Consider the following 25,783-nt stretch of genomic DNA (forward strand, 5'->3'; position numbering starts at 1 on the left):
TCTACAATACGCATTTAAGTTTTTCCTTAGTGAAATATAGAGTTGATTAATACAGATTGCTCAACCAAAATGATGAGAGGAAAAACGAAAAAACATCAAAGGTCCCAATTTCGGTTTTATATTCTTTTTTGTATTTTCTCGCACAATCTCTTTTTCTACAAGATTGAAATGGACAATGTATCAGCAAAACTAAAAATGTCACTTACTAACATCAAACTTAAATGGTTGAAAACATCATTCATACTGCGGGAATCAAAGTTAGACTCGTGATTGGGGATACAGATTTACTCCTAATAAGATTCGCAAATATATAAAATCGACAATAGATATTGAAATTGGTGATGTTGAGTTAACAAATGTTCAAATTCAGTTATTCATAAACATCGACGAAAAAGGTGTTCACAATTTTTTTATACTCGTGCTGACGACAGGTTAGGAACTGCACGTCACTGAATTGTGGGGATGTCTTTCACGGTGCTATATATTACCTGTTTTGACCTATTTATACCCAAGGGCGTGGCCAGAAAATAAAACTTTGGGGAAATTTTTTTATGACTTTAATGGAACCCCCAGATACCCAATCCTTCAATGAGAAATTTCATCACTATCTTTTATATCAGGGACAGACAACACACGGCCCGAGAAGGGATTTTGAACGGCCCGCAGAGGGTTTCTACCTTTAAAGAGATATTATACTCTGAATGTATTGACAAATTATATGCGTCAAAGAATGAATCCAAGGTTGCCAACCTGAAAATGATGGACATGAGACTACTTGCCCTGTCTTGGTCTGCATGCCTTTTTGATCGTGCTTCTTGAAGGTAAAGAACAATTGAATAGTATATTCATATTGAAATGAACCCGAATATTTTCGGCTGACACTCGTCAGAGATAATCGTCAGCAACTAGTAGAGAATTGGAAAGAACATTCTATATCAACAATCGTATTCAAAATATGACGTCACCATAGTATGAAAGAGAGAGCGTTCAATGTACTATTTTTAGGTGGTACATGAACTCCTTTTGTTGACAGAGTTTTGGTTGACGTATTTTGATAAAAGTCGACTCCAAGGCACACAATTGAAATTGTTTGGGCGGTGCCGTGCAACACGCTAAAATCTATAAGTTGTATGGATTTTATCGATATCATTGGTACGTGCATATGTCTGATCAAGTGGTGTTTCCGTATATTCAGGGAAAGCAATTATAACACTTGAGAAATATGTTGATATACCTCACGATTAAGAATGTTATTCACGATGTTCTCCAAGGTTATCTTCGGTGCATTGCAGTGTTGGGATGACTCGAGTCATGACTTGACTCGAGTCTGACTCGAGTCACCTTTTTCGTATGACTTGACTTGACTCGAGTCACTTTGCTAAAATGACTTGACTTGACTTGACTCGGCGTACCAGAAAAGCAGATTGACTCGTGACTCGGAGCTAAATTCACGAGTCAATTTCAAGTCATCAAGCAATCGATGTCAATAAAATCACTCTATCTTGCACGTGGTCGGATTGTTCGCGAAAAGCTGGTGTAACCTGTTGTTGTTGTTAGTATTGTAAATATGGTGTTCGGCTACTATGGCCTTTTACACCAGGTCTCAAGAGTCTGATAATCCATTAGGGTCACAACTGTCTGCCGGTGAGGATAACGAATTCAGCCACTGGCAGTAAAATCCGTGGGTCTGATAACAGTTTTTTGAGCTGAAACGGTATGCCTAGATTCGCCGCTGTGGTCTTCAAGTGATCGCGGTGGGTCGAGTAGCGTTCGCAATCAATTAAAAAGTGGTCGACCGTCTCGTTGACATCGCACGCATCGCATAAACCCGTGTCATGACACCCGATTCTGCGAAGGTGCCAGTTGAGTCTGCAGTGGCCCGTTTGCAATCTTATGAGAATTGATGAGATTTTTCGTGAAGATATGCTGCAGCTTGGCATGATTGTTTGCGAAGCAAATATTTCGCGATATTGCGAATATTCATCTGAGTCCTTGAATTCATCATTCCATCTTTGCTCACAGTGTTTGGCGATTTGCAGTCGTACTTCCTTGATTGACAGCGAGATTTGTTCGACCTCACGAGCTGACGTTGGGCACGCTGCGTTTCTGGCTAGCTGATCAGCCTGCTCGTTTTGCCCCACTCCTCTGTGCCCGGGAATCCATATAATATGCGTAATTATGTTGCTCCGCGACAGATTTCTGCAAGACAGAATAATTTGAGTGATTAAAAAATTCTCATACTGACGATTGGCTATGGCCCAAATAGCACTCAGACTGTCTGAAAAAATAGCTAATTGACACTGTGGGCGAAGATTGTTTTCAGCCCACAAAAGACCCTTTAATATCCCGACAAGCTCCGCAGTAAATACGGACACTTGTTGTGGGAGAGCGACATTAAAAGAGTACTTAACACTCTCGACAAAGAATCCTGCGCCACATCCGTGGTCGTTTTTCGAGCCGTCACTATAGATCCTTGTGTGGTTCCTATATTTTTCATTAATGTACTGGTTGCAAGTTAGTTCAATGGCAATAGGGTGGTGTAAATTGACAATTTGCGAATACAAACTATCGTCCACACATATATACCTGTATACATATATACCTGTCAAAGCGACCATTCATTCAATGATCGTGCGTTTTACTGAAACTTCATTGTTCTCTCACCAATAAATTGACCACAAATGAAGTGATCAAAGCATACAGCTTACGCTGTCGTAAACTAGTATAGTAGTTATAGCAAAATGTATAATTCTGTTCTCTGTTTTTATACCTTAGCTAAACCTCTTGTTTCGTTGAAATTGAATTCGAATATAGTTAATATAGTCATCAACCATTGGCGCAGACTCGAATAGTATCATACCAATTTGTAAATTGGTAATGTATTGCATCTTACTAATTCGTTTCTCTAGTCTCTATTTTAGCTGAAAACTAAATTGAGGCTATGTAATTACTTCCGTGGTTTAGCATTTCTATGTATATATGTGAGCGATATATCGCCTTCTTGCTTGTATATTTAACTCTATATTCGTTCATCGGTTCAGAATCAATGACCACGCAATCTGTATTTCAGACAGCTAGAAAAATGCAATGACCTAATCATGCCTCATACTTCGAAAAGGCAACTTGACTTGAATTGTGACTTGACTCGTGACTTGACTTGACTTGACTCGACTTGACTCGAGTCACCTCCAAAAATCGAGTGACTTGACTTGACTCGAGTCACCTTCGAAAATCGATTGACTTGACTTGACTCGAGTCAAAATGTGCGATGACTCGAAATGACTCGTGACTCGAAGGTAGTGACTTGATCCCAACACTGGTGCATTGTCGGTAATTACTTCGTTGAAACATGTTTATATTTTGTGACCTCTGGTACAGATTGTCGCTACTCTAAATATAATGAAATCGCTCAGCAGTACCAGGCCAAACTAAGAAAAACTCTTTTGGTCAGTCTCGTCGTGATATTGGAAAGTTGCACTTTTTCATGGGGCGATATTTTTTAATTGTGCGGTCCGCATTTTTATCGCGATGGTCTGAATGCAAAGACAGGACTATTCTGCGCCAGCCATTTAAGCATTTTGACGTAACTGTCGAAGGCTTCATCCAACTGGCATCGTTTTTTTCGCTTTCAATAATTCTGTGAGCGCACTTCGTTGAGTACGCATGTACAATGCATACGTATATGTACGTCCTGCCACGGAAATGATAGGTAACAAATAGTCCTCAACTCATATACTGCACATTACACACCCCTACACTAAATCATCCCAACGATCTCCAACGACAATAGCCAAGATAGCTAGATCTATTTGCAGCAAGTTTCACCTCAATAAACAGTGTTGCAAAACTGTAACTCGTACCCCAAGAGCCTGCAATAAAATTTTCCGTATCCGTTGTTAATTTTTAACACGGCATCTGATGATAACTATATTAATAGCAAGAAGACCTTTAACATGAAATCGCGTATCATTTCTGAATTGAATAACTCTGGCCAGAAGACATTCCACATTTTGTTGTTTGCAAAAAAAATGTTGGGATCAAGATCATTGGTTCTCAACCGGCGGTACACGGACCCTAGGGGCCCGCAAAACATCAGGGGGTCCACGAAACCTCCAAAATACAAAATGTTTAATAAAATATTTCTAATCAGAGAAATCACAAGGCAGTTTCGCTTCATTACTACTAAAACCTGAGGACTGACATAAACAAAATGGCCATCTGAGATGGAATATTCTGCTGTGAAATCTCACTTTCCTTGCCAAATTGCCAATAGCCTACTGATACAAACACAATACAGTTTAAAGATGTTTTGTTGTTGGGGTTTTGAAACAAAAATTGTCTGAGAAAATGTATTTTCTCCTGTGATATGCATAACCGGCATTCCAGAATAACTTCAAGATGAGCTGCTAGATAGAAATGACTAGGCTGGACGTTGTATGTTCCAGTGTTGGGATCAAGTCACTACCTTCGAGTCACGAGTCATCTCGAGTCATTGCAGATTTTGACTCGAGTCAAGTCAAGTCAATCGATTTTCAAAGGCGACTCGAGTCAAGTCAAGTCACCCGTTTTTTGAAGGTGACTCGAGTCAAGTCGAGTCAAGTCAAGTCAAGTCACGAGTCAAGTCAAAATTCAAGTCAACTTAAATTTTCGAAATATGAGTTAAGATTCAAAGTCGTTACATTTTTCTAACTGTGTGAAAGACAGATTAATTGATCAATTATCTTGAATCAAATAACGAATATCTAGTTAAATATACATACAAAAAGACGCTGTGTCCCTCACGCACACGTAGAACGGCTAATAGCATACGTGGGTAACTGTGCACGTGTGCAGCTACATGTTACAATCAGTTATTATCAGCAAAAAGATAGGTCCTAATACGAAGCTTCGAGAAGATGAAACAAATTGATATGGCAAAATAGCCTACACTAAACATCTACACATCCGTGAGAATATAAACACACAAACTATATTGTTCGATACAGGATGGTTGGTAAAGGTTAGCACTGCGTAACGTAAGCATTGAGAGCCATCTAAGATACAGAGACACATTGCTATTTAGATTAATTTTGTACTAGGCTACTACAATGAAAACGTAAGCTGTGATTGTTGGGTTTACGGGCAATAATTTGTGATCTAACAATCGAGGATCCGTGTATCGTACAATCAGTGAATGACTGGTTGCTCTCACAAGTGACACCGGCGTATCTCGAACAATCCGAACATACACAAGATACAGTGATTTATTTGACACCGTTTACTTGATGACTTGAAATTGACTCGTAAATTTTGCTCCGAGTCACGAGTCAATACACATCTTTGAAGGTCCGAGTCAAGTCAAGTCAAGTCATTTTTCCAACGTGACTCGAGTCAAGTCAAGTCATACGAAAAAGTTGACTCGAGTCTGACTCGAGTCAAGTCATGACTCGAGTCATCCCAACACTGGTATGTTCACTAAAATATGTTTCTCAATATTGGTGCCATGTATATTGCGATCATACTCAAGGGTGTTTTCGGAAGCTTAAGCATCATCAATTCATCCGCCAACACCTATATTTGCGAAAATGGATTTTCGGCAATCGTTCATCAGGGGCGACCAACCAACCCGTGACCCGCGAGAAGGTTTTGAGTGGCCCGTCACGTAATACTTGAAATGAAATTAGTAAATAAATTATCTATGTAATTTATTGTGAAATCGCAAGGCCAACCAAAAATTCGATTAGCCTGATCGTGAAATTTGGGATGTCTATGACTAAAATATCAGTTCAGACGTATTGGCGCAGCCAGAGGCCAAAATCAAGTACAATATTTCACGGCAGATTTATTTGACCTAATATTTTTCTTAGCATTTTGCGCGATTTATGGTCACTCGATTTCTTGCATTTGGCATTGATCCCCCTCCTGAAAATTGAAACGACACCCAATTTATAGATTTATATTTATAATTTATAGTGACCAGAGTTGGATCAATTGTAATTTGTAATTGAGCTGATTGTAATCAATTACATTTTTTCATGTAATTGTAATTTGATCAAGATTTTGCTCAATTACAATCTCAATTACATTTTCATTGAAACCTGACAATCACAACATAAAATAATCATTTAATCAATCAATCTTTTATTCATCGCACCAGTGAAAATGCGGTACGAACCAGGATGACGACGAGGGGCCTTAAGGCCTTAGTAAACAGTCACCACATGTAATAATTAGCCTATTTACATCGGTGTTCTATGTGTGCTGCGTTATAACTAGATAATTCAGTCACGCTAAACTGTTTCCCATACTTCAGTAGCAACAGAAAACTTTGTGAATTACAATATAGGCTAAACCAGTGGTTCTCAAACTGAGGGCGTGCCCCCTGGGCGGCGTTTACAGCATCTGAACGGGGTGCGACGCTCCAGTGAAGGTAAATCTTTTCCGCGCTTGGCCTGATTCACCAGCGTTTTACGGTTATTGCTCGGTGTATAGTCTGAACTTGGTATTGGAGAATTCTCTCATCAACAGTCATAACCTTCCATACCATCTAACTATATGTGAGGATTGCTAACTTTCTGGCTTCATTGTGTCTATGACGATAAGGGGGGCACGAAATATTCACTGTCATAAAGGGGGCGTGTCTAAAAAAGTTAGAGAACCAGTTGGATAAACTAAATCTTAATATTTCAAAAATGGATGAACAGCAAATAATCTCTTCTGAACCCTGTGCTGAACCATTTCCTACACCACGGTCAAAGTTTTTTTAATCTCTGACCAGTATCGAGGCTTGTTGCAACAAAAGCAAAAAAATGAAGTTTCCAACCAAGGCTTCATCAAAGTTGACCACACATTTGTAGAGATGTTATCCCAATCTTACCTCCAATCTTGACCAAATTTACTGGGGCCAGAAACTTTTCGCACCCTAATGTTCATCAAATGCAATCTAACATTTTCCGAGCAAGTGAAAACGTAAATGCGAACCAAAATATTGTAATTCTTAGTCATCAGGAGGTTCTTTCCTTTTGCACTTATTTTAATTTTACGCACCTTATCGATATCATCCTTATCGCTGACGCCTTACCAATTACATTTCATTATCCTGACCCAGCTCTGAGTAGCCTAATCGTTTGATTACATTTCATTGACTGTCCTGTAGCCTATTCGCTGTTAGTCGCTCAAACCTTTGGTTCTTAACAGTAGCTTCAAATATTTTTCTGTGCTTGTAGTTTTCAGTACTCATGATTAGGAACAGTTCGAATAAGTTCGATTTGCTTTTAATTAAAGGGTATTCTACATATACCAGGAATGAAACATGAATAACTTGAGATTGTTGCTAATTACGTCGCTACGGTTGTCAAAAAACACCTCTTTACTGAATCAATTACATATTTAAAAATAATTGTGATTGTAATTATAATTGTAGTTAATTAAATGTTTAACAGTAATTGTAATTGTAATTGTAATTTGATATTTTTAGCATTGAGTCATTGTAATTTTAATGTAATTGAAACATGCAAGGAAGTAATTGTAATTGAATTAAAATATTGTAATTGATCCAACTCTGATAGTGACTATATTCGCAATTATGAGAAACCGCGTCGTCCAACATGTGACGTCGCGTCTGCACTCGCCGAAAGATCGTCGACGATGAAACCTTGGCACGAAATGATACACGCATCTTCGCCTGAATCCTCGATATTCATACATCCAAGCGCAGAATAATCGTGTCCTTGTCAAATGAGCCCAGCGGTATTTAGAGGTGACCGCAATATGAGCAAGTGACATTGCTATTGACCGAATTCTTTCATCAACTTTGAAGAATTTTCGCGTATAGCGCGGTTAAGACATAAATGTACATTGACTTTTCTGACATAATTGTTACTGAATTTGATGCGTAGTACTATAAGTCTTGTTTTCATCGTTAACTAATCCGGTTTGTTCCTATCGGACGACCAGAAAAAGTCATGAACATCCAAGTGACCCGCGTAATGGTTCGTAAATCTCATGTGGCCCGTCGATCAAAAAGGTTGGCCGCCCCTGTATTAAATAGACCGCTCAAATTTCCAAGTCACGACTGCGTACTTCACGAAATTCCGCAACAGAATTTTCCTTCAAATAAAAACAAATATACCCAATTCCTATACAAATAGTATGGAGTTATTTTCCAGAAAAATAACTTTGTCGCTGTTTATCGAGCCTGCAATTAACATTTCCACAAGGCAGATGGCAATTGCAGGATAACTAAGCTAAATTTGAACTAAAACGTTGGGGTCCAGCCGCGGGCAGTCCAAAGGGGGTCCGCAAAGGCGAAAGGTCGAGAACCACTGCTCTGGGTAGTGTCTCGGGCTAATTCCACGATGCATCACATAACCTCTGATTTGGTGCTTCAAGATGTCCACAGATCCCTGGTGGTCACGAATTCATGTCCCAAAAGAATTGATATCTGATGATTAGCCACGGCGAGGCTACAGAGAAACCATCACCAACTACCGGTACGACCAATGAGCTGTAGCTCATGGCGTGTGTATGAAAATATTTCAATTGAATCATGAAATGAATATTTCATGAATTTGTATATGTGTATTTGTACTATTAAAGAATCTATCTAAGCTTCTCCACTGAAGTGTTCAGGGTCATACCAGCAAGATTCAAGATGTCAAGTTTCATGAAGAACTTGACATTGACACAATATCACCTGTGAGTGAACCTGAATGGGTGGACCTTGAAGAAGAAGACGGCGACAACCTCAAAGAAAAGCTGGTCGGCCACCCACGTATTAGGTATTGCCAGCTCATTTCATCTTTGTATGTGACGGCACGCCTTTAGATAATAATAAATACCTAGATATTATTTAATATTCATTCATAAATTTGAGAGAATTACTGAGTACCATATGCCCGCAACTATAGAAAGTACGATCAACATCGGAAAGATTTGCAGGGCAGTGCGCGGTATCATAACATATCAATGGAAATCCTACCGTTGGTCTCTGGTCCTTTTACCAGTACATCAATAATTCAATTTGTCATTCTATCTGGTAAAGAAATATAACATTAGGAAGGTCTATCCATACTATAGAATGAGACTTTCGAATTTGAAATGGCATGGTATCTGCAGTTATACGCGCCATTTTCAGTTATTCATACATATGCCCATTTCACATCCTAATTTCAGCCGCGTATTGATGAACGTGATCGGTTGCTTGAGACAAACTGTTGTACACCAAATGTTACAAATAGCACAGGACCAAGATCGTTTTGAAATTTCAACAGGTTTTGATAATAATACGATATATATACGCACCACCGTAACTGCCGCACCCCAAACCCCCCAATTAGGGGGGGGGGGCGAGCTCGAAGGGGGCCCAAAATTATTTCGTGAAGTAGCATAAATCATAGAGTATTTTTTGAAAATTTACGCAATTTTTCCAAAATTTCAAGTAGCCATTCATCTATATTATTGGGTACTGGGCCATTACCGCGCCACGACCCACCAAGACATACAATCGAGTTTTAGGCCGTATAACATGCGACTTCAAGAAGTGTGTCAAAACGAACGGCAGCGAGAAAAGCTTGGCCGAAAAGGTCTATGCCCTTATGCAGCCGAAGACGTCGTTATATAGGCTATACAAAATACAGATAGGTTTAATTGTCCATAGGCGCCTAAATGACTGGCGCCGAATGTTCCTGTCTTTGCAATCTGAACCTCACAAGACAAATACCATCTCGCTGGGAAAAAATTTATGCCAGTGACGAAATACCAATTTGAAATCGTGTGCGTCTCTTAGTTTAGAAGCCTACGTTTGGGCGATTCTATATTTTTTAATATAGCAGACTGGAAGTCACGAAATACCGTCGTGTAACGAAGTCATATCAACGGGTCCGCCCGCCCGAAGATGTTTAATCATTATTTACGGGCCCTCCCGTTTTCAAGACACTTCACCCAGTCAACAAAATGGGAAGCGATCGCCAGGCGTATTTTGCGCATTCGATGTCAAAATGATGCTTCAAAAGATACACTTTTCGCACTTCAGCCGCAGTCATTAACCCTTTAGTTGCCGTTCATTAACCCTCTCGCTACTGCAGCTTACAACCGCTAGTAACCCTATAGACTGCTGCACACTGGCTCTCGCGACACGACAAAACGAGAGAATCGCGCCTGTCTGTGACAAAACCATGCACACCGCGTCGCCAGACTACGCAACAAAGCGTCGGCGAGCGGGCTGCGCAACTCGCCGACAAAGTTGAAAAATTCCAACTTTGTCGCGAGTTGCGGGCTCAGTCGCAGTAAAAAATAAGCACGCGCTCGTATTTCGACTGTGCTGTTGCAATCTTTTCTAATCGTTCAACTTCCTAATTTAACATTCTCGTGTACCAGATGCATAATTTATCTTGGTATTGACTCAGGGCGCTGTATGATATCCAACAAGTCCGGAAAAGGAATGATTCAACCTAAAGTTGATAACTTGAAGATGGATGAACGAAATGAAGATATATTTGTTAATTAAATTACTATATGTTCACAATACAAGATGAATAACAGAGAACATGACCGCTAGCCCGCCAATGCCACTGAAATGCTTGGCATTACGAAAGTACCGGTAGGCCAAGAAGAGTAGGCCCCGGTACGCCTATATATTATAAAGATATCTGATTGATGGACTATGTCAGGGCGTTTCAACGATTAGACACCTTCTTGTTTATATTCTTTGTATCTTCGGTACTGTATATTGTGCATCTGCGTCTTGAGTTGAAATAATAAACTGAGTTTTCGAATTTGAGAATATCTTATTGGCATTATTTCTTATGGTGTATTCCTTATCAAAATTCGGAGGATCAGCAAAATGCTGTCAGTACACATAGAAAACACATATGTGTAGGAAGTATCTTGATATGTTCTTCAATAGTAATAACCAAGAACCTATTCTGTTACGAAATCATTAAGCTGGTACAGAACAGATAGGCCTACGTTACGACTCGGTGTCCCAGTGTGCAGCGGAACGCAACCGCGATTGTGAGCGCGACACCTGTTTTAGTCGTGTCGCAAAGCCAGTGTGCAGCAGCCTTATCGCTACCTGAATCATTGTTGCTTTCTGGCAGATATATTAAACTTATGTTGCAAGACATCACAATTTGACAATATATTTTCATTGTCGTGTTAGTTATAATGAAATCCACCACGAGCATGCATTCAAAATACCGGTCAAATATAGACAGACAGTCATATAAAATGCATAAAACGACACAGTTATTTCAGTCGAGATACAGAGAGATGTTCTTTCCGGGACAAGTTTGAAACAACTATTACTGTTCTTGAATTGAAATGCAGACAAAATCTGGTTTATTGAACAAGTCTGTGCCTTGGCGGAAAGAATAGGGTCAAGGCAACGCGGAGCTACCATCAGCAGCCAGCTCACTGTGTGGGACGCTAACTTCATTCAGAGCCCAATTGTGAATGATTAAACCCACGTTTAGGCTTGTCTTGGTCTCTGATATCTGGGTAATTCCACTGGCCTCATATTCCTCGATGTACAGAAAGCGAGGTATCATTAGTAGTGATAATCGGCTGATCAAGGACATTGTCGCTGCAGGCTGAACCAATGCTTAGAGAACGATATTTTATGAACTGTTGCCTTCGCCAACGCTGCATTTCTTTCAATTCACTATCAGACGTATACGGATATTTGGGCATATCGCAGTCACTTCGTGGCTTCAGTATCCATCGTAAAATAAAGGCTAAATATAGCAATACAATAACTCATAGATCAACTGAATTGAGTATCATATATTTTAATCAGAAAATATTACAAGATGTAGTATTTGGCTGAACAGTTGAAATGGCAACCGATGTAACGATTGTACATTCAGTCACAGATAATGCAGACAGAGAAAATAGTTGGTTGAGCATATCCCATGTTTCGTTAATATACCTAGCCAACATTAATGAATGCATTAACAAATGATGTCAAAGCCATAACCACAACACGTCAAGATTCGGCGTGCGGTAACGACACTCTTACGCGGTTTAGCATTAAAATATATATCAACAAGTCCGTAGTACGCATAACGGTCAGAGCACTTGACAAGTATCACGCTGTTCACTGACGTCAACCTGACACTTCAGGCCACGGAAAAGTCAAAGTCAGCATTTATATCATGTCCTATTTTACAAGCCTAACGCAAACAAGCAATTAATATGACTGATCTGATCTCAAATCTCAAAAATAACCCGAACTATCTCTTGCTGCACTGATCTCAACAAGAACTTCATTCATATTCCACTCCATCGCTACAGTCTCGGAAATACAATTCGCCGGTACGGACGATAATTCAAACTTCAAGTGTGCAGCGGTAAACAACATCCGATGACTTATGACATCACAATCACTCCACGCTCAAGTGCTCACGAACCTGGAAAAGCCAGGCAGAAGAAACGTCACGTTGAAGCCGCGTGATAATCTAGCGCAGTGCTTTTCAACCTGTGTGACGGTTCGCACTAGTGCGAATGAAAAAAAATTCAGGGCGAATGACAAGCGTGGTGCGAATGGTGCGAATGAAAAATCCGGATGAGTGCGAACGGCAAGCGTGGTGCGAATAGTGCGAATGAAAAATCCGGATAAGTGCGAATGAAAATTGTCCATGTTTCTCACTTTTTCCGACGTGGAATAATTCAAATAAACTTAACACGATATTAAGTACAGTGAGCCCGTAAATTTTGTCGCTTGGAAGCAATTCTAGAAAGTTGTTGGTAGCTAGGCCTTTCCAGTTCACAAGTGACGAACGCTACCAATGCGTGTATTGCATAATGTATATTGCAAAGTTTGAGAGAATATTTCCGCGCGAGAGGATTACGTCACTGCTTGGAAAAAAGAAGGAGTGGAATCGGTATCAGTTGCTCGGAAACATCCACCGTGTATGGATATTCTATACCAGAGGTCTCAAACACGCGGCCCGCGACATTTTGTGCGGCCCGCCTCGGCATTTTGGATTTTCAAGTAATCGACATTATTTACCCGCCAAATAATAATTTTTGATTTGAGAGCTTGGAATACACTCCAAAACTGCCCAAAAATCATAAACTACTCGTCAAACTTCAATATTGCAACACTTTCAAAGGCTACCGTGCAGTGACAGACCGGCTATTATGTCACATTACCTGTTCACGATGATTAAACATGAGCCGTTGATGATTTGTGACTGGAAATTGAGAGTTCGACATATCCGCTATCTTTCGTTTGTATTCGGGCTGACTATGGGGTATGATGAAAATGACTTGAGTTGAATCGGTTTAAACGTTAAAATTAGAGAAGGACTTGTGACTTGGAACGCCGTGGGTTGGTGAATCCATGGAAGTAACGAACTATCAAACTGTCATTATGGAATACTAATATGTAATAAGGTCGTAGCCTCCGTTGCGTAGCGTAGCGTAGCGGATTTCGCTATCTAAGCAAGTCGGTATGGCAACCATTGGCATTTCGTTGCCTCCTTGATTAATAGTTAGTTACATCTTGGCTAAATCTTGGATCTGTATCCATGTTATTATCACCAATTAAATGTGGCGATTAACAAAGTAGTTCGTTCGACAGCTGTAACACCAATGGATTGTTCGGCGATTGGACAATTCTTCATTATGATATAATAATTTTATGTAGTTATTTATCTGCTTATCTTATTTATCTTCAAAATCGTAACGGGAAAGCTTTCACGATGTCATGATGCATTTCGCCCCTTGCATTGTGTCTGTATGTCAATATTGTTACAAGTTATGCCAAATACAACCACAATTTTATTCAAATATTTAAAAATGAGATTTGTTTTCGTGTCAGGCGAGAATAATACGATAGTACATCACATTTCCACGATGTGTGTGGAATGCCAGCAGTCTACAAGGCATACTTGAAAATAAATTGAATCCCTATAATGATCATGCTGCGGCCCGCGGCGTCATCAAAAACTATGAAATTGGCCCGCGAGCACATTTGAGTTTGAGACCTCTGTTCTATACGGACCTAGCAGGAATGTAGGTAATAGTGGCCGATGCCAGTGTTGACATTTGGAATATTTGAATGCAAAATATTGGAATTTTGGCACACATTCATGTTGGTTAACAGCAGAATTTAGCGTTTCTTCGACTATAACAATCAGCACATTAGATCCATAACAAGTGTTGTTTACTCGTGTACCTATAACCAAGGATTTGAGTCTGTAAAAAAATAAAATTAGTGTAAGCACATTAGTGCCTTACGTCCAATGATTATTTATCTTGCATCACATCGAATTATTAGGTCAGTGGGCGGTTTATCTACTGACCAGTGAAATGGCCTGTTTGTAATGCGAACTTCACCATTTAGGCTTAGGCACGCTTTCCTGTTCTAGCTTGGACCGATGATCCCAGGCTAAGTCCAGATCGTTAAGGCATAGGCCTATATATAACATATTGGTGATGCCACTAAGCTTGCTGATCCATAGAAAAAGTTTGACTAGTTCGTGTTCTTGCCGCCTTTGTACTACAAACTTCGTAATATTCCGAACTCTACCGATTTAGCTTGAGCAGATAGCCTGAGCACCATCTGCAGAGCAAAATCAAATTCACCAAGCCGTATGTCTTACGATATTTCTTTTGCTGCCTAATTTAGGCCTTATTCCTTTTTCTGCCTAATTTAGGCCTAATTAGACTGTTAGACCTTATTACTCTTTATGTATAAGGATATTTGGGATAGTAACGATAATTTGGCATTATTTCAGTCAGTTTTCCAATATTGTACGATTGGCCTAAGAGCCACCCCGCACGCCCGCAGTTAACTACCCGGGCCGATATAACTGTGTGCTAAACTGCTAATCTGAATCTTATGTAAGTAATAATTATTCAAGAAGGTGCAAGTGTTGGCTTTGACAACACAAGGATGCCCAACGTTTTTATTGAAAGATATGTTGATTTGTGTACTCCATAGATAAGAAGTGAATGGAGCCTAAGCTTATCCATAAATAACAGTCATCAATTACTCGGATTGTGTGGGTTTATATAGCAATGTATTTCTGATTTCAACGTCCACCATACTATCCAATCGGCTAACATACCTTAGTACGAGAAGCATATTTTCGAATGTTGGCAGAAAATGAACCAAAGGTGCTAGTCGCAACACTGATGCAATATTTACAGCGCAGTTTTAGTATTTTGTGCGTTCTAAATGCGAACACATTCACATCGCGGTGACGTGACATGTGTGTTATGCATTTGGTGGCAAAGTGATTATGTTGCGAGTGAATATTGTTCTTGGGTTCGCCCTTCAAGCTTCGAAGGAAATCACTGCACGATATACCCCCGGAAAATGCAACGAACTTCTTGAGAACGACGATATCTGTGATTTTTCTACTGCAGTGATTTTAGTGCTGGATTAATCAATAATACGATACGCTGAATGCCACAATAATGAAGTGAATGCACAATAATGAAGCTCATAAGTACCTTCAAGAAGCTCTTCGAATACAAGAGTGCTACGTTTCTTCATTTTCTTTTCGTGTACTAAATTTCAACTGACTGGTGCGAATGAGAATATTTTTCAAAAAAAAGTGCGAATGGAGCTCAAATAGGTTGAAAAGCACTGATCTAGCGCAATTTGATTGGTTAATTACGCTGACACCAATCTCGCTGGCCGACCGATGGAAAGGAGAACAATCGATCTTCTGAATTCGAGAGCGATCAGTTTTTGTACATCAAAGGTGCCGCCTCACTGTAGTGTCAAGACGGCTGCATTCACTTCTCTCCTGCACTTTCTTCGCCTGCTTCGGCATTGAATGTATACACTTCTGGTGACTGGCACTAAGCTAGGCTTACCATATTTTGGAAATCCAAGAAGAGGACACTTTTTCAGAAATTTTCAACTTGCAAAACGGGAGTAGAATTCTCAAAACATGGTGAATTTTTCCCACTTTGTCATCGGTTGACAAAAAAAAAAAAAAAAGGTCATCACTTCTGCTCAGAACTCAAAATACCGTTTTTCTCTCCACATTTCCAGGTGGATGACTAAAAAAACCGTCATCTTTTCGCTAAGAGCTAAATTCACCGTTTTTCACTCCGAAATACCCGCCGGAGCGTCACTTCTGTGCTAATTTGCGGCATATCACTCGCACTTTGCTCTAATTCTTACCTAAATTTTCGAAAAAGAGGACAAAATCTCAAAAAAGAGGACAAAAAGGCGTCCTCCGAGGACACTTTCAAAAAAGTCAAAAAAGAGGACAAATCCTCTTAAAAGAGGACGTACGGTAAGCCTAACTAAGCTAGGGTTACCATATTTTTGTGACCCAAATTTCGGACGCTCGTTAGCGCCCACTAGCGGAATTTAAATGAGTTACGGGCACATTGTCGATCAATATGACGTCACACCAGCAAAGGTTTGTCTATCGACTAGAGGTGGTCACAATCCGGCTCAGGATTATGTGGTTGTGTGTTGTAAGTTGTAACCACGGCCGAAGCCACATTTTTTCACCTCACTCCCGCACAAATAAACACTGATCGGCCCACCGTACGGTAATCGATGCAACTTCTGGGGGCTTACTATATGCCTCTGGTCGTAAATTATTTGAATGAATTACAGAAGAGTGCGAAGAACTAATCCTCTTCGAAAATCGATAATCAATATTGATAATGATAATAATTTATCGTTGGGATATTTTTTTTTATCTGAACAAGACACGCAAGGTGGCCTACAATGCGATAAGACACAATGAGGGCCTATAGTGCCCGACGTCACAGTTCTTCTTCTTTTCGATGTTGACATTTTATGAAGCCACGGCCCTTTTTAGTTCTTTCTATTCCTTGTGCGTGCTTTCTGTCGTCGGATCTTTTTCTGGGCTTTTTACGGCGGGGAAAAGTAGACCAGATAAGCCTCCGGTGGAAATCGTACCGGGGCCGCCCGGTTAGTGGGCCCTTATCGTCACCACTACGCTATCTCCCTCGCGTATTGTGGAATTATGTCAATAATATTGGTTCTTCCATATATTATTATATAATTTTGATCCTATCTCCGCCCCACAGAGTTAGCGGTCGAGCTGGTGGAGGATGATGACTTCGAAAATGCAAGTAGCGTAACGTCATGAAATGATCATGTCACACCGATAAGATTATTTATCAGCCAAATGCCTGTGCGCACTGCACCACTGAGCTACATAAACACCGCACACCCGGTGGTTTCCAACCTTTTATGGTCGCGACTCCATTTCCAACTTGGCATTGCCCAGCTGATTACTAATTTTAATGGTCGGCAAATTTGCCCAGATTTATACTCACAGCCTATTTTGGAAGCTGATTACGTCCAACCTCTTCGTAAACCCCAGAATAAAGGCGAACTATATTTGAATAAAGCATCCAAACGGCATCAACCGACTCTATGAATATACCGTTACCTTGTCATTGCGATTACAATTAGACTCATTTCTGTAAATAATTGCTATTTTTTATTTTTATTGCAGTTTATGAGAGGGTGGTAGTCCCGATATCCAAACGAAGATATGTAATACTAAATCGCGCGCAGCGCGAAGAAAAATTTCTTGAATCTGCCCAAAAACAATCTTGTTTATGTTCATTTATAAAAAAAATTATGAGCTTTTTTCAAGCCTTCAAAATTCCGGACATTTGGGCATATTTTGGAAATTCCTCCCGGACGCAGTAAGAACAGTGAAATTCCGGACATGTCCGGGAAATTCCGGACGTATGGCAACCCTAAACTAAGCTCTAACCCAGGGGTGGGCAAACTACGGCCCGCGGGCCGCATGCGGCCCTCCACACCGTTCTGTGCGGCCCGCGAGAGTCTAAAGAAACTTATTGAAAGTAATGATGAAATCCGAACTATAAATCGAATTAACCCAGCGACTTGATTAAATTTTTTCTTAGTATATTTCACCATGATAATTCTAAGGTTTTCAAACTGGGGGCGCACCCCCTTGGGGACTTGAAAGCATCTGAAGGAGGCGCGAAGTTGAGCGCAACTGAAAAAAATCGCGCTTCGAGAGATTTATATCCTATTCATACTTATTGCTCTGTTGTTCGTTACAATATTATATTTCAAAGTCTATCATCCAAAGTCGTAACTTTCCATGCCATCAAACTCTCCGTTAGGTTTGCTAGCATCCTGGTTGCTGCGTTTTGTGATATGGCGATAAGTGGCGCGCGAAATCTTTCACCATCATAAGGGGGGTGGCGTGTCTTAAAAAGTTTGAGAACCACTGATCTAATGTAAATACTTCCAATGTTATTTTTTTATATTTAAATTCTGGCGCGCCAGCCCGATCTAAAAGCCCGCGCAGTTTGAAAGGTTTCAACTGCTAGATATCACAGACATCCTAAACGAGATTGTCATAATTGGGATCACGAGTGTGATTTCAGATTGATCACTCCACTTTTAATTATTTCAGTGATGTGCTTATGAAAAACGATTCGCGCGTGTCTTAGGTAGACTCGTTCTCTGTATGCGTAGAATTAGTTTAGATTATTTATATTTTACCTACACATAGTAGAAGCGTGTTTGAAGCTAACATGGTTATGCTGCTGTCAGCATTGTGTGTCCTGGAACTGAACCAAATGTGGAATTAGTAAATCTATGAACAGATCACTGCTCACAGATATAAATTTCAATCCTGTTCTAAGAATCGCGACAACCCACGTTCATCTCTATCGTTTTGACAAATTGGTTATTGAGGTCGACCAGCCTATGAAATCTCGCCACGGTTTCTGACGAGTGTTCGATATCATCAAAGCAATGTTTGGATCGCTTTAAATAAGCCTATGTATTATCTTCACGTCCTCGCTAATCAAATACCAATATTGCGTTTTGATTTACAATCCCAATTTGGTATAGTGCGGCCCGCGAATGGATTCAGATATTGAATGCGGCCCGCGAGCTCAAAAGTTTGCCCACCTCTGCTCTAACCGGTAAATCTAATTACGTGAGTAGAGAGGACAATAAATTGATAGCATAATATATATGCAATCGCCGATCTGATTGACCGATTTTATCATACATTTTCGCGCATCGCGCTGGCTCACAGTACAGTACAGATAATTTCGTGACAAACGCGAACAACGTGATGGGGGTATGTCGTTTTATCACCCTATGGGAGCCTAAGACCCACGTTTTTAGGGGCCTGACAAGGTGCTGTTTCGTTCCTGCCAACGGATATACGCCCGAAGATGTTTAATTATTATTGAGTGGTCCTACCTTTTCAAACTTACCTCACTCAGCTCTACCGGGAAATCTGATTACGTGAGCAGAGAGAAGATAAAAATTGATCACAATATAGTCAATTCCTGATCATACTGACCGATGAAATCATGAATTCTAGAAATTGTCCGTGCTTCGCGCGCTTAGGCGATAAAAGCTTATTCACCAAACAAACTCCCAATGAATATGATGAATAGCGGTAAACAGAGTATCGCCGGAGGTTTTTTTTTTTGGGGGGGGGGGCTTACGAAGTGCTGTTACGGCCCTGTGTATACGGCGGCACATTTCCTCATTTCGCAATGGCCAAATTCCGTATTGCAGGCACGAAGCGATGCTTTTATTACGCGTGTTGATCTTGAGAAGGACCTCTGATAGACTATGAATAAATACTTTGATAATTAACAAAATAATGACGCTGGTATAGCCATGTGTCGTGATTTAATACGCGAATAATATCCCGTCAATACTGAAATCGGAAACCATAAAGAGGTGTTAAACTGACAAACAGTTAAAATACATGGAATATGTTTCCCAGCTGATAGTCCATATTTGGGATATCTTTGGTCCGCCAATATAGATTTCATCAAATCCGAACGAAGCCTTTAGCTGTTGTGAATTGTAATATATCTGAGATCTATAGCAGGGGTGTTCTGCCTTTTTGCTATTCATTGCTTATCGCCATTTCGGTTAGTTATGTAGCGGGGTTGCGAACCTTATGGCTCGCGAACTCATTTGATGATATGATATGAGATATCTTCCATATTGGCACTTAATATCTTTTGATTGATCGATATTGATGGATCTTTTTCGTAAATCTTCATAATGGTCAACATAATTATTCTTGTGGTAGCTTAGACAAGTCTACATGAGATAAAAACAGTAGGAGTATCCAGTTGGTTTCAGCAACGCAGAACCAACCACTTTCAAAATACTAGACTATATCTCTAATAATTGGTCATTTATCAGTGCAGTATAGTAAGTGCAAATACGGTCCCTTCAAGTCATATAGGGTCTTCACCGCATAAATCTTGTCAACCGAGTTCGATTCAAATTTTGTATAGTTGCAAAAACCAAGTTGCTGTCGCACCTGCAAGGAATATCCATAGCGAATTCGTAGTACCCAACATCGCACGCCATGGCATCTTGGATTGCACAATGCGATTATCATTGATCATTGAGAAAAGCAGACATGTTTTATAAATAAGTTTCCAATCTACACTCTATGCATGGTCATTGGCGTGGAATTGGCTCCGGCATAAGTGATATTCACGATTGCACATTCAGATATGATTGGTAAATAACAACAATCTTCGTCGCTGAAGTTAATATCTCGGTTTGAGGCAACTGACTGAAGTGAAGAGTGTGTGACTGCCAGCAGAACAATTCAGGCTTGATTAACCGCGCGCGTGCTGCACGCAGTGGCGGCTCGTCCTATAGGGCAACTGGGGCATTGCCCCACCTAAAATTCTGTTCAATAACAATTTAACCATTTATAGACGCACAGCGCTCAATATATATCGAGATCACAGCGAAACCCGCGTTCTTCTTGTGCTTTCGCCTGCAAATGCCCATACATAGCGAAGTCTCCGCGAAAATCGAATTCTCTTCTGTGTTTTCGCTTTGTGAATGCCTAGCCGGGGCTTGCCCCGGTAGCGCTCATAACAAGCTTTCACTATCTATTCTCTCAAAGCTGCGCACAATTAAGAAACGTTGCTTTACTCTCTCCTATTCGTAAAATGGCCGAGCAACCGGGGCAAATATGCTTGCTCGCCCCTAAGGTGTGATGTAACAATCGTATCTATATCTGAACTCGGATACCGTGATATGCGTTGAGTCGACCGTTGCTGGTACAGGTCGATTTTGATGGTGTTTCACACCATGATAATTCTTGAAACTTGGTATGTCATGTCGTGATGGTGGTATTTAACACTGTCCTAAGTTTCAGGGTTTCTACTCAAAGTTTAGGGTAGTAATTCCGTTTCCAAAGTCGAGTGTGTGCTGATCGGTCATGTATCGCAAACATATTTCACGCAAAGCCGGTACTGGTCTCCATTGATTTTAACGATGCTCCTTAGCTATAGATCCGTCATGAACTTTTACATGGTATGTCTTGATTTTAGTATCGAACGCTGTGCCAAGTCTCAAGGTTGACACTCAATGATTAGGGCAGCAATTTCGTTATTAAGTTCGAGTATGGTAGAGATGTGCGCTGATCTGACACTTAGCCTACCTAACGCATTGCGGATTTCACGCAAAAGCCGGTGTATCTGTGTTCCATACTGAGATAGGTGATGAGATGATGATATCATGAAACAGTTTACTAACATCCTCGGTTTGCATTCAAATATTTAGTTTTATTTTATATTCTCCAATGTCAATTTCACCGTGGAATGGTGGCCTTCGGGCCATTTGCTCACAATTACAACCCCTGTCAAGCGCGATAGCTGTTTCGTTTTCGATGGCGGCTAACAGCTGATCGCTTGATCAGCCGATTCCTCAGTAAATATTACGCAAAATTCGGCGTTGATCTGTTCGTATTAATTTTGACAGTGTACCATACCGAAAACGGTCATGAGGCTATACTTCTCGATGATTTCATGTAACAGTGTACCAAGTTTTCGGCTTTCATCCACGTATTTATTCGGTAATATATTTTCCGAAGGCGATTTCGCAGCAGACATATAGACACTATAGACCGTAAGCCGTATGTGTCGTGTGACAGTCTCCAGCCTCAAGGCCAGAATCTCCCAAGCTGTACCGGGACCGAATTTCCGAGGCTGCTATCCGTAGTTCTTCAGAATGATGTTTTGGATTCAATATGACATTTCCTTGTCCAATCTATGAGATAACAATTGCGTATGTGTCCGAACTCGTTGACCTTTCCAGTTAGGCATACGCAATCTCTCGATTTATAGTCATTTCCATTTCTGCAGATAAGTAGTCAGGTCAAGTGCGAACATGAATCGTGTTGAATCTTTGCTCCGTACGCCGTTTAGCCAGCTGCCTTTAGAGCAAAAATTAGAGGTAAAGCGACTAGGTCCGTATCAGCCTAGAAATTGCCCATTGATCCAATCGTACGCCGGAGGAAAACGCACTCGTGCCTTTTCTTCAGCGCATTTCGATAAAAATGAATGGCTTACTTATGGCGAGGATAAAAACGCCTTGTTTTGCTTTTACTGTCTTTTATTCGACAGTGCCGGTACCGGAAGCAGTGGCTCTTGTTGGAACAAAATTGGTTATCGCGATCTGAAGCATTTGTCAGAGCGTCTGGAAACGCACCAAAAATCCCAAGTGCACATGGCTAGTGCAGTTAAATATAAATTGTTTGGCAGAGTAAATGTAATGTCGCAGCTCAATGAAAGTTATCGCGTATCAGTCTGCAAGCACAATGAGCTTGTAGATAAAAATAGGCATGTTCTCTCTCGGGTGATTGATGCCATTAAATTTATTGGAGTTCATGAATTGCCCCTTCGAGGCCACGATGAGAAGGAATGCTCTCTCAATAGGGGGGTATTTTTGGATCTAATTAAATACACGGCTTCCATTGATAGCATTTTGCGCGAACATCTCGACACCGCGACAGTAGCTAAGGGTACCTCAAAGACTATTCAAAATGATGTGCTTGATTCGATATATGACATCTATCTACAGCATTTGTTTACCGAGATTGTTGACGCTGAATTTCTATCTATTCAGTCTGACGAAACAACTGACATTACGTGTTTGTCACAACTAGTCGTGATTTTTCGGTTCACGAAATTTGGTATGCCAGTCGAACGATTCCACAGCTTTGTGGCTGTTGACGATCGCACTGCTGTCGGAATTTCTTACGTATTAAAAAAAACATTACAGCCCTATTCAGTTGAGTCGAAACTTATTGCGCAAACCTACGACGGCGCTGCAGTCATTAGCGGATCGCGACATAGCGTACAAGTTTTAATGAAAGAAGTTTACCCGCATGCACATTTTTTGCATTGCTACGCGCATCAGCTCAATCTTGTAGTGAAAAAAATGTGCTTAGGAATATCTTCTGTCAAGATATTCTTTGCAAATCTTTCAGGGTTCTCCTCCTTTTTCTCTGTTTCGCCAAAGCGATCTGATCTATTGCGCGACATATGCAAGCACCGGTTACCTAGATGCGTATCAACACGGTGGAACTTCCAATCCAGAGTTGTGCAACGAGTGTCAGAGAGTAGGGTGGAGCTTCTGGAATGCTTCTCAGTGATTGAGAGCTCTCCTGTCTGGGATAATACTTCCATACGTGAAGCGGCGGGGCTTAAACGACTCCTGGAAGACGAAGAATTTTTGTTCTTTTTGAAGCTTTTTTGTGACATCTTCATGCACGTCGATACACTGTACAGCACTTTTCAGTCGCGTATGGCCGATGGTACTACTGCGCAATAGTGTATTGCACATTTTTGTGAGGCAATTTCGCATATCCGGGCGAATGTACACTTCGCTGGTGACACAGCGCTTTTACGTCGTGGGATAAGTGTGCAAAACCTGCTTGTTGCGGCTTACGAATGTTTCGATATACTGATGTCCCAAATCCAACATCGTCTGAATAGTGACCAGTTGGTTACTTTCGCCCTGTTAAATCCGAGAAATTTCCCTGCCTACAAAATTCATTTTCCTTCTGGACTACTACGCAGCGTGCCTCGTTATTACCCGATGATCGACATTGCTCGGTTAGAGAGCGAGTTGACTTGTTTGTATTCTAACACATCCTTTTCGGAAATTAAAACCACTAGTGAACTTTCAAAATTCCTAGTTGAAATTCGCTTTCGATCAACTTTGCTACAGTAACTAGCTTTCTGAATATCATTTTGACCACCCCGATTTCATCCGCGGAATCCGAGCGCAGTTTCAGCACATTGAAACGTATCAAGACCTTTCTCAGAAACAGGATGCACTGTAAATCTAAAAGGTGGAGATTTCCTACATTAAAACTGGTTCACCATTTTGACCATTTCTGGTGGAATGCAACTCCACCCCCCATCATGGTGGAAATACTTTCCACCCTATATGGGGGAATACCGTCCTCCCTATGTGAGGATTACCTTCCACCCTATATGGAGGAATACCCTTCACCCTATATGGGGGACTACCTTCCGCCCTATATGGGGTAATACCCTCCACCCTATATGGGGGACATACCTTCCACCCCAACCTAGCTGTCAGCTGCCACACATCTTTGCTTTATGCAATACTGCAGAATACAAATCCAATTAAAAAGATACAAGTATGGCATTTCATGCATTTTATTAGGCATATTCGAACAGTCATTACTATAGGGTTACCATATTACGGAATCGAAAAAGGAGGACAATTTTACCAATGCAGGAAAGTTAGTTGATCAAGAATGACAGCAGATTTTGCTATTTTTTGCTGGAAAACTTTTGGTGTTGAATGGGAGTGATGACTCCAGAATTACCATCTTTTCACTTAAATTTAGTGGTGTTGACTAAAATTAAAAGTAGGCACTTACAATCAACTTCCGAATGACCCGCTCGAACCTCCGTATGGTAACCCTACATAACTATGATGACAGTTCCATTGTTTATGGCAACATATTGGTAGTCCTCACAACGGAATTTGTCAGCTCTACGCCAGGCAGCTTTAGCAGGTATGATGAAATAAAGGTGAGAGTGTGCTTGATAGTCTTCTGAAACTTGATGTTAAATATCCAATGAGCTGCGATCAGAAGAGCAAGTGCTTCATCAAAACTTTCAATGTTTTTTGAGAAGACGATTCCATCCAAGTGCAGGCTCCATTGTAAATTGTAGGCCATCGTTGGATATGGAGAGATAGAAACCCGAAAGATATATTACTATGATATCTTCGGACTTCAGATCATTATGATATCGAGATAGGTTTAGTACATGGGACAATTTATATTACCAATGCACAAGTTATAAACATGACTTTGTGTCACAAAGTGTTGCTCATTTGATTTATACATTTAAAAATAATCTTGTCAAGTCAGTCTGCTTTGGTCGCAATGAAGTATATATTTCAGTCACGATGAAGTATATATTTCAATCTCATGAGCTCCAATCCATTACTAAAGCTATGCGACGCCTGTACCAGGTCTATGAAACTATTTAATTGAGCAATTTTGACACTTTCTATTGGTAGAAGTTGTTAGGGCATATCAGAAATATGAATTGACTCGTGACTCGGTTATGAAACACTGGTCTACCACTATGGTCATTTACACCGGGCCGGAATTATTTATTTTTCATTCCGTATTTGTCGACTTGTAGCACGGGCCACTTCTAGGAATTTTGTAAGACACCGCTTACGCGGATGAGATGGCGAGGTAGAAACCAGACTAGAACTACAACTACTGAATTTTCAAAATCAGCAACTACAACAGTGGTTATCAACCTTTTTGTCTTCTCGGACCCCTTTTGGACCGTTACGGACCCCACGGGAGCGTGCAAAAAATGACTTTTCTTGAAAATATTTTTATCAGTAGGCTCTTGGCAATTTAGCAATTAAAATGAGTCTCACAGCAGGATATTTCATATCAGACGGCCATTCTGTTGATGTGAGTTTGGAGTTTTTAATGAAGCGAGGCGGCCT

At 40.6% G+C, this 25,783-nt stretch overlaps 2 protein-coding genes across 2 annotated transcripts in view; one reads left to right on the forward strand and one right to left on the reverse strand.

Annotated features, from left to right (window-relative positions):
- LOC145436131 (uncharacterized) overlaps window positions 1–25,783 on the reverse strand; it is a 186,184-nt gene that overhangs the window by 144,239 nt on the left and 16,162 nt on the right. The window lies entirely within an intron of this gene.
- LOC145436121 (uncharacterized) overlaps window positions 1–25,783 on the forward strand; it is a 76,830-nt gene that overhangs the window by 18,909 nt on the left and 32,138 nt on the right. The window contains exon 2 of the mRNA XM_080313403.1: window positions 8,604–8,759. Coding sequence (XP_080169529.1) covers window positions 8,604–8,759 — 156 coding nt within the window. The remainder of the gene's footprint in view (window positions 1–8,603; window positions 8,760–25,783) is intronic.

This window comes from Botryllus schlosseri, chromosome 3, assembly GCF_051294905.1.
Source record: "Botryllus schlosseri isolate E-star chromosome 3, Bs_hap1, whole genome shotgun sequence".
Lineage (NCBI taxonomy): Eukaryota > Metazoa > Chordata > Ascidiacea > Stolidobranchia > Styelidae > Botryllus > Botryllus schlosseri.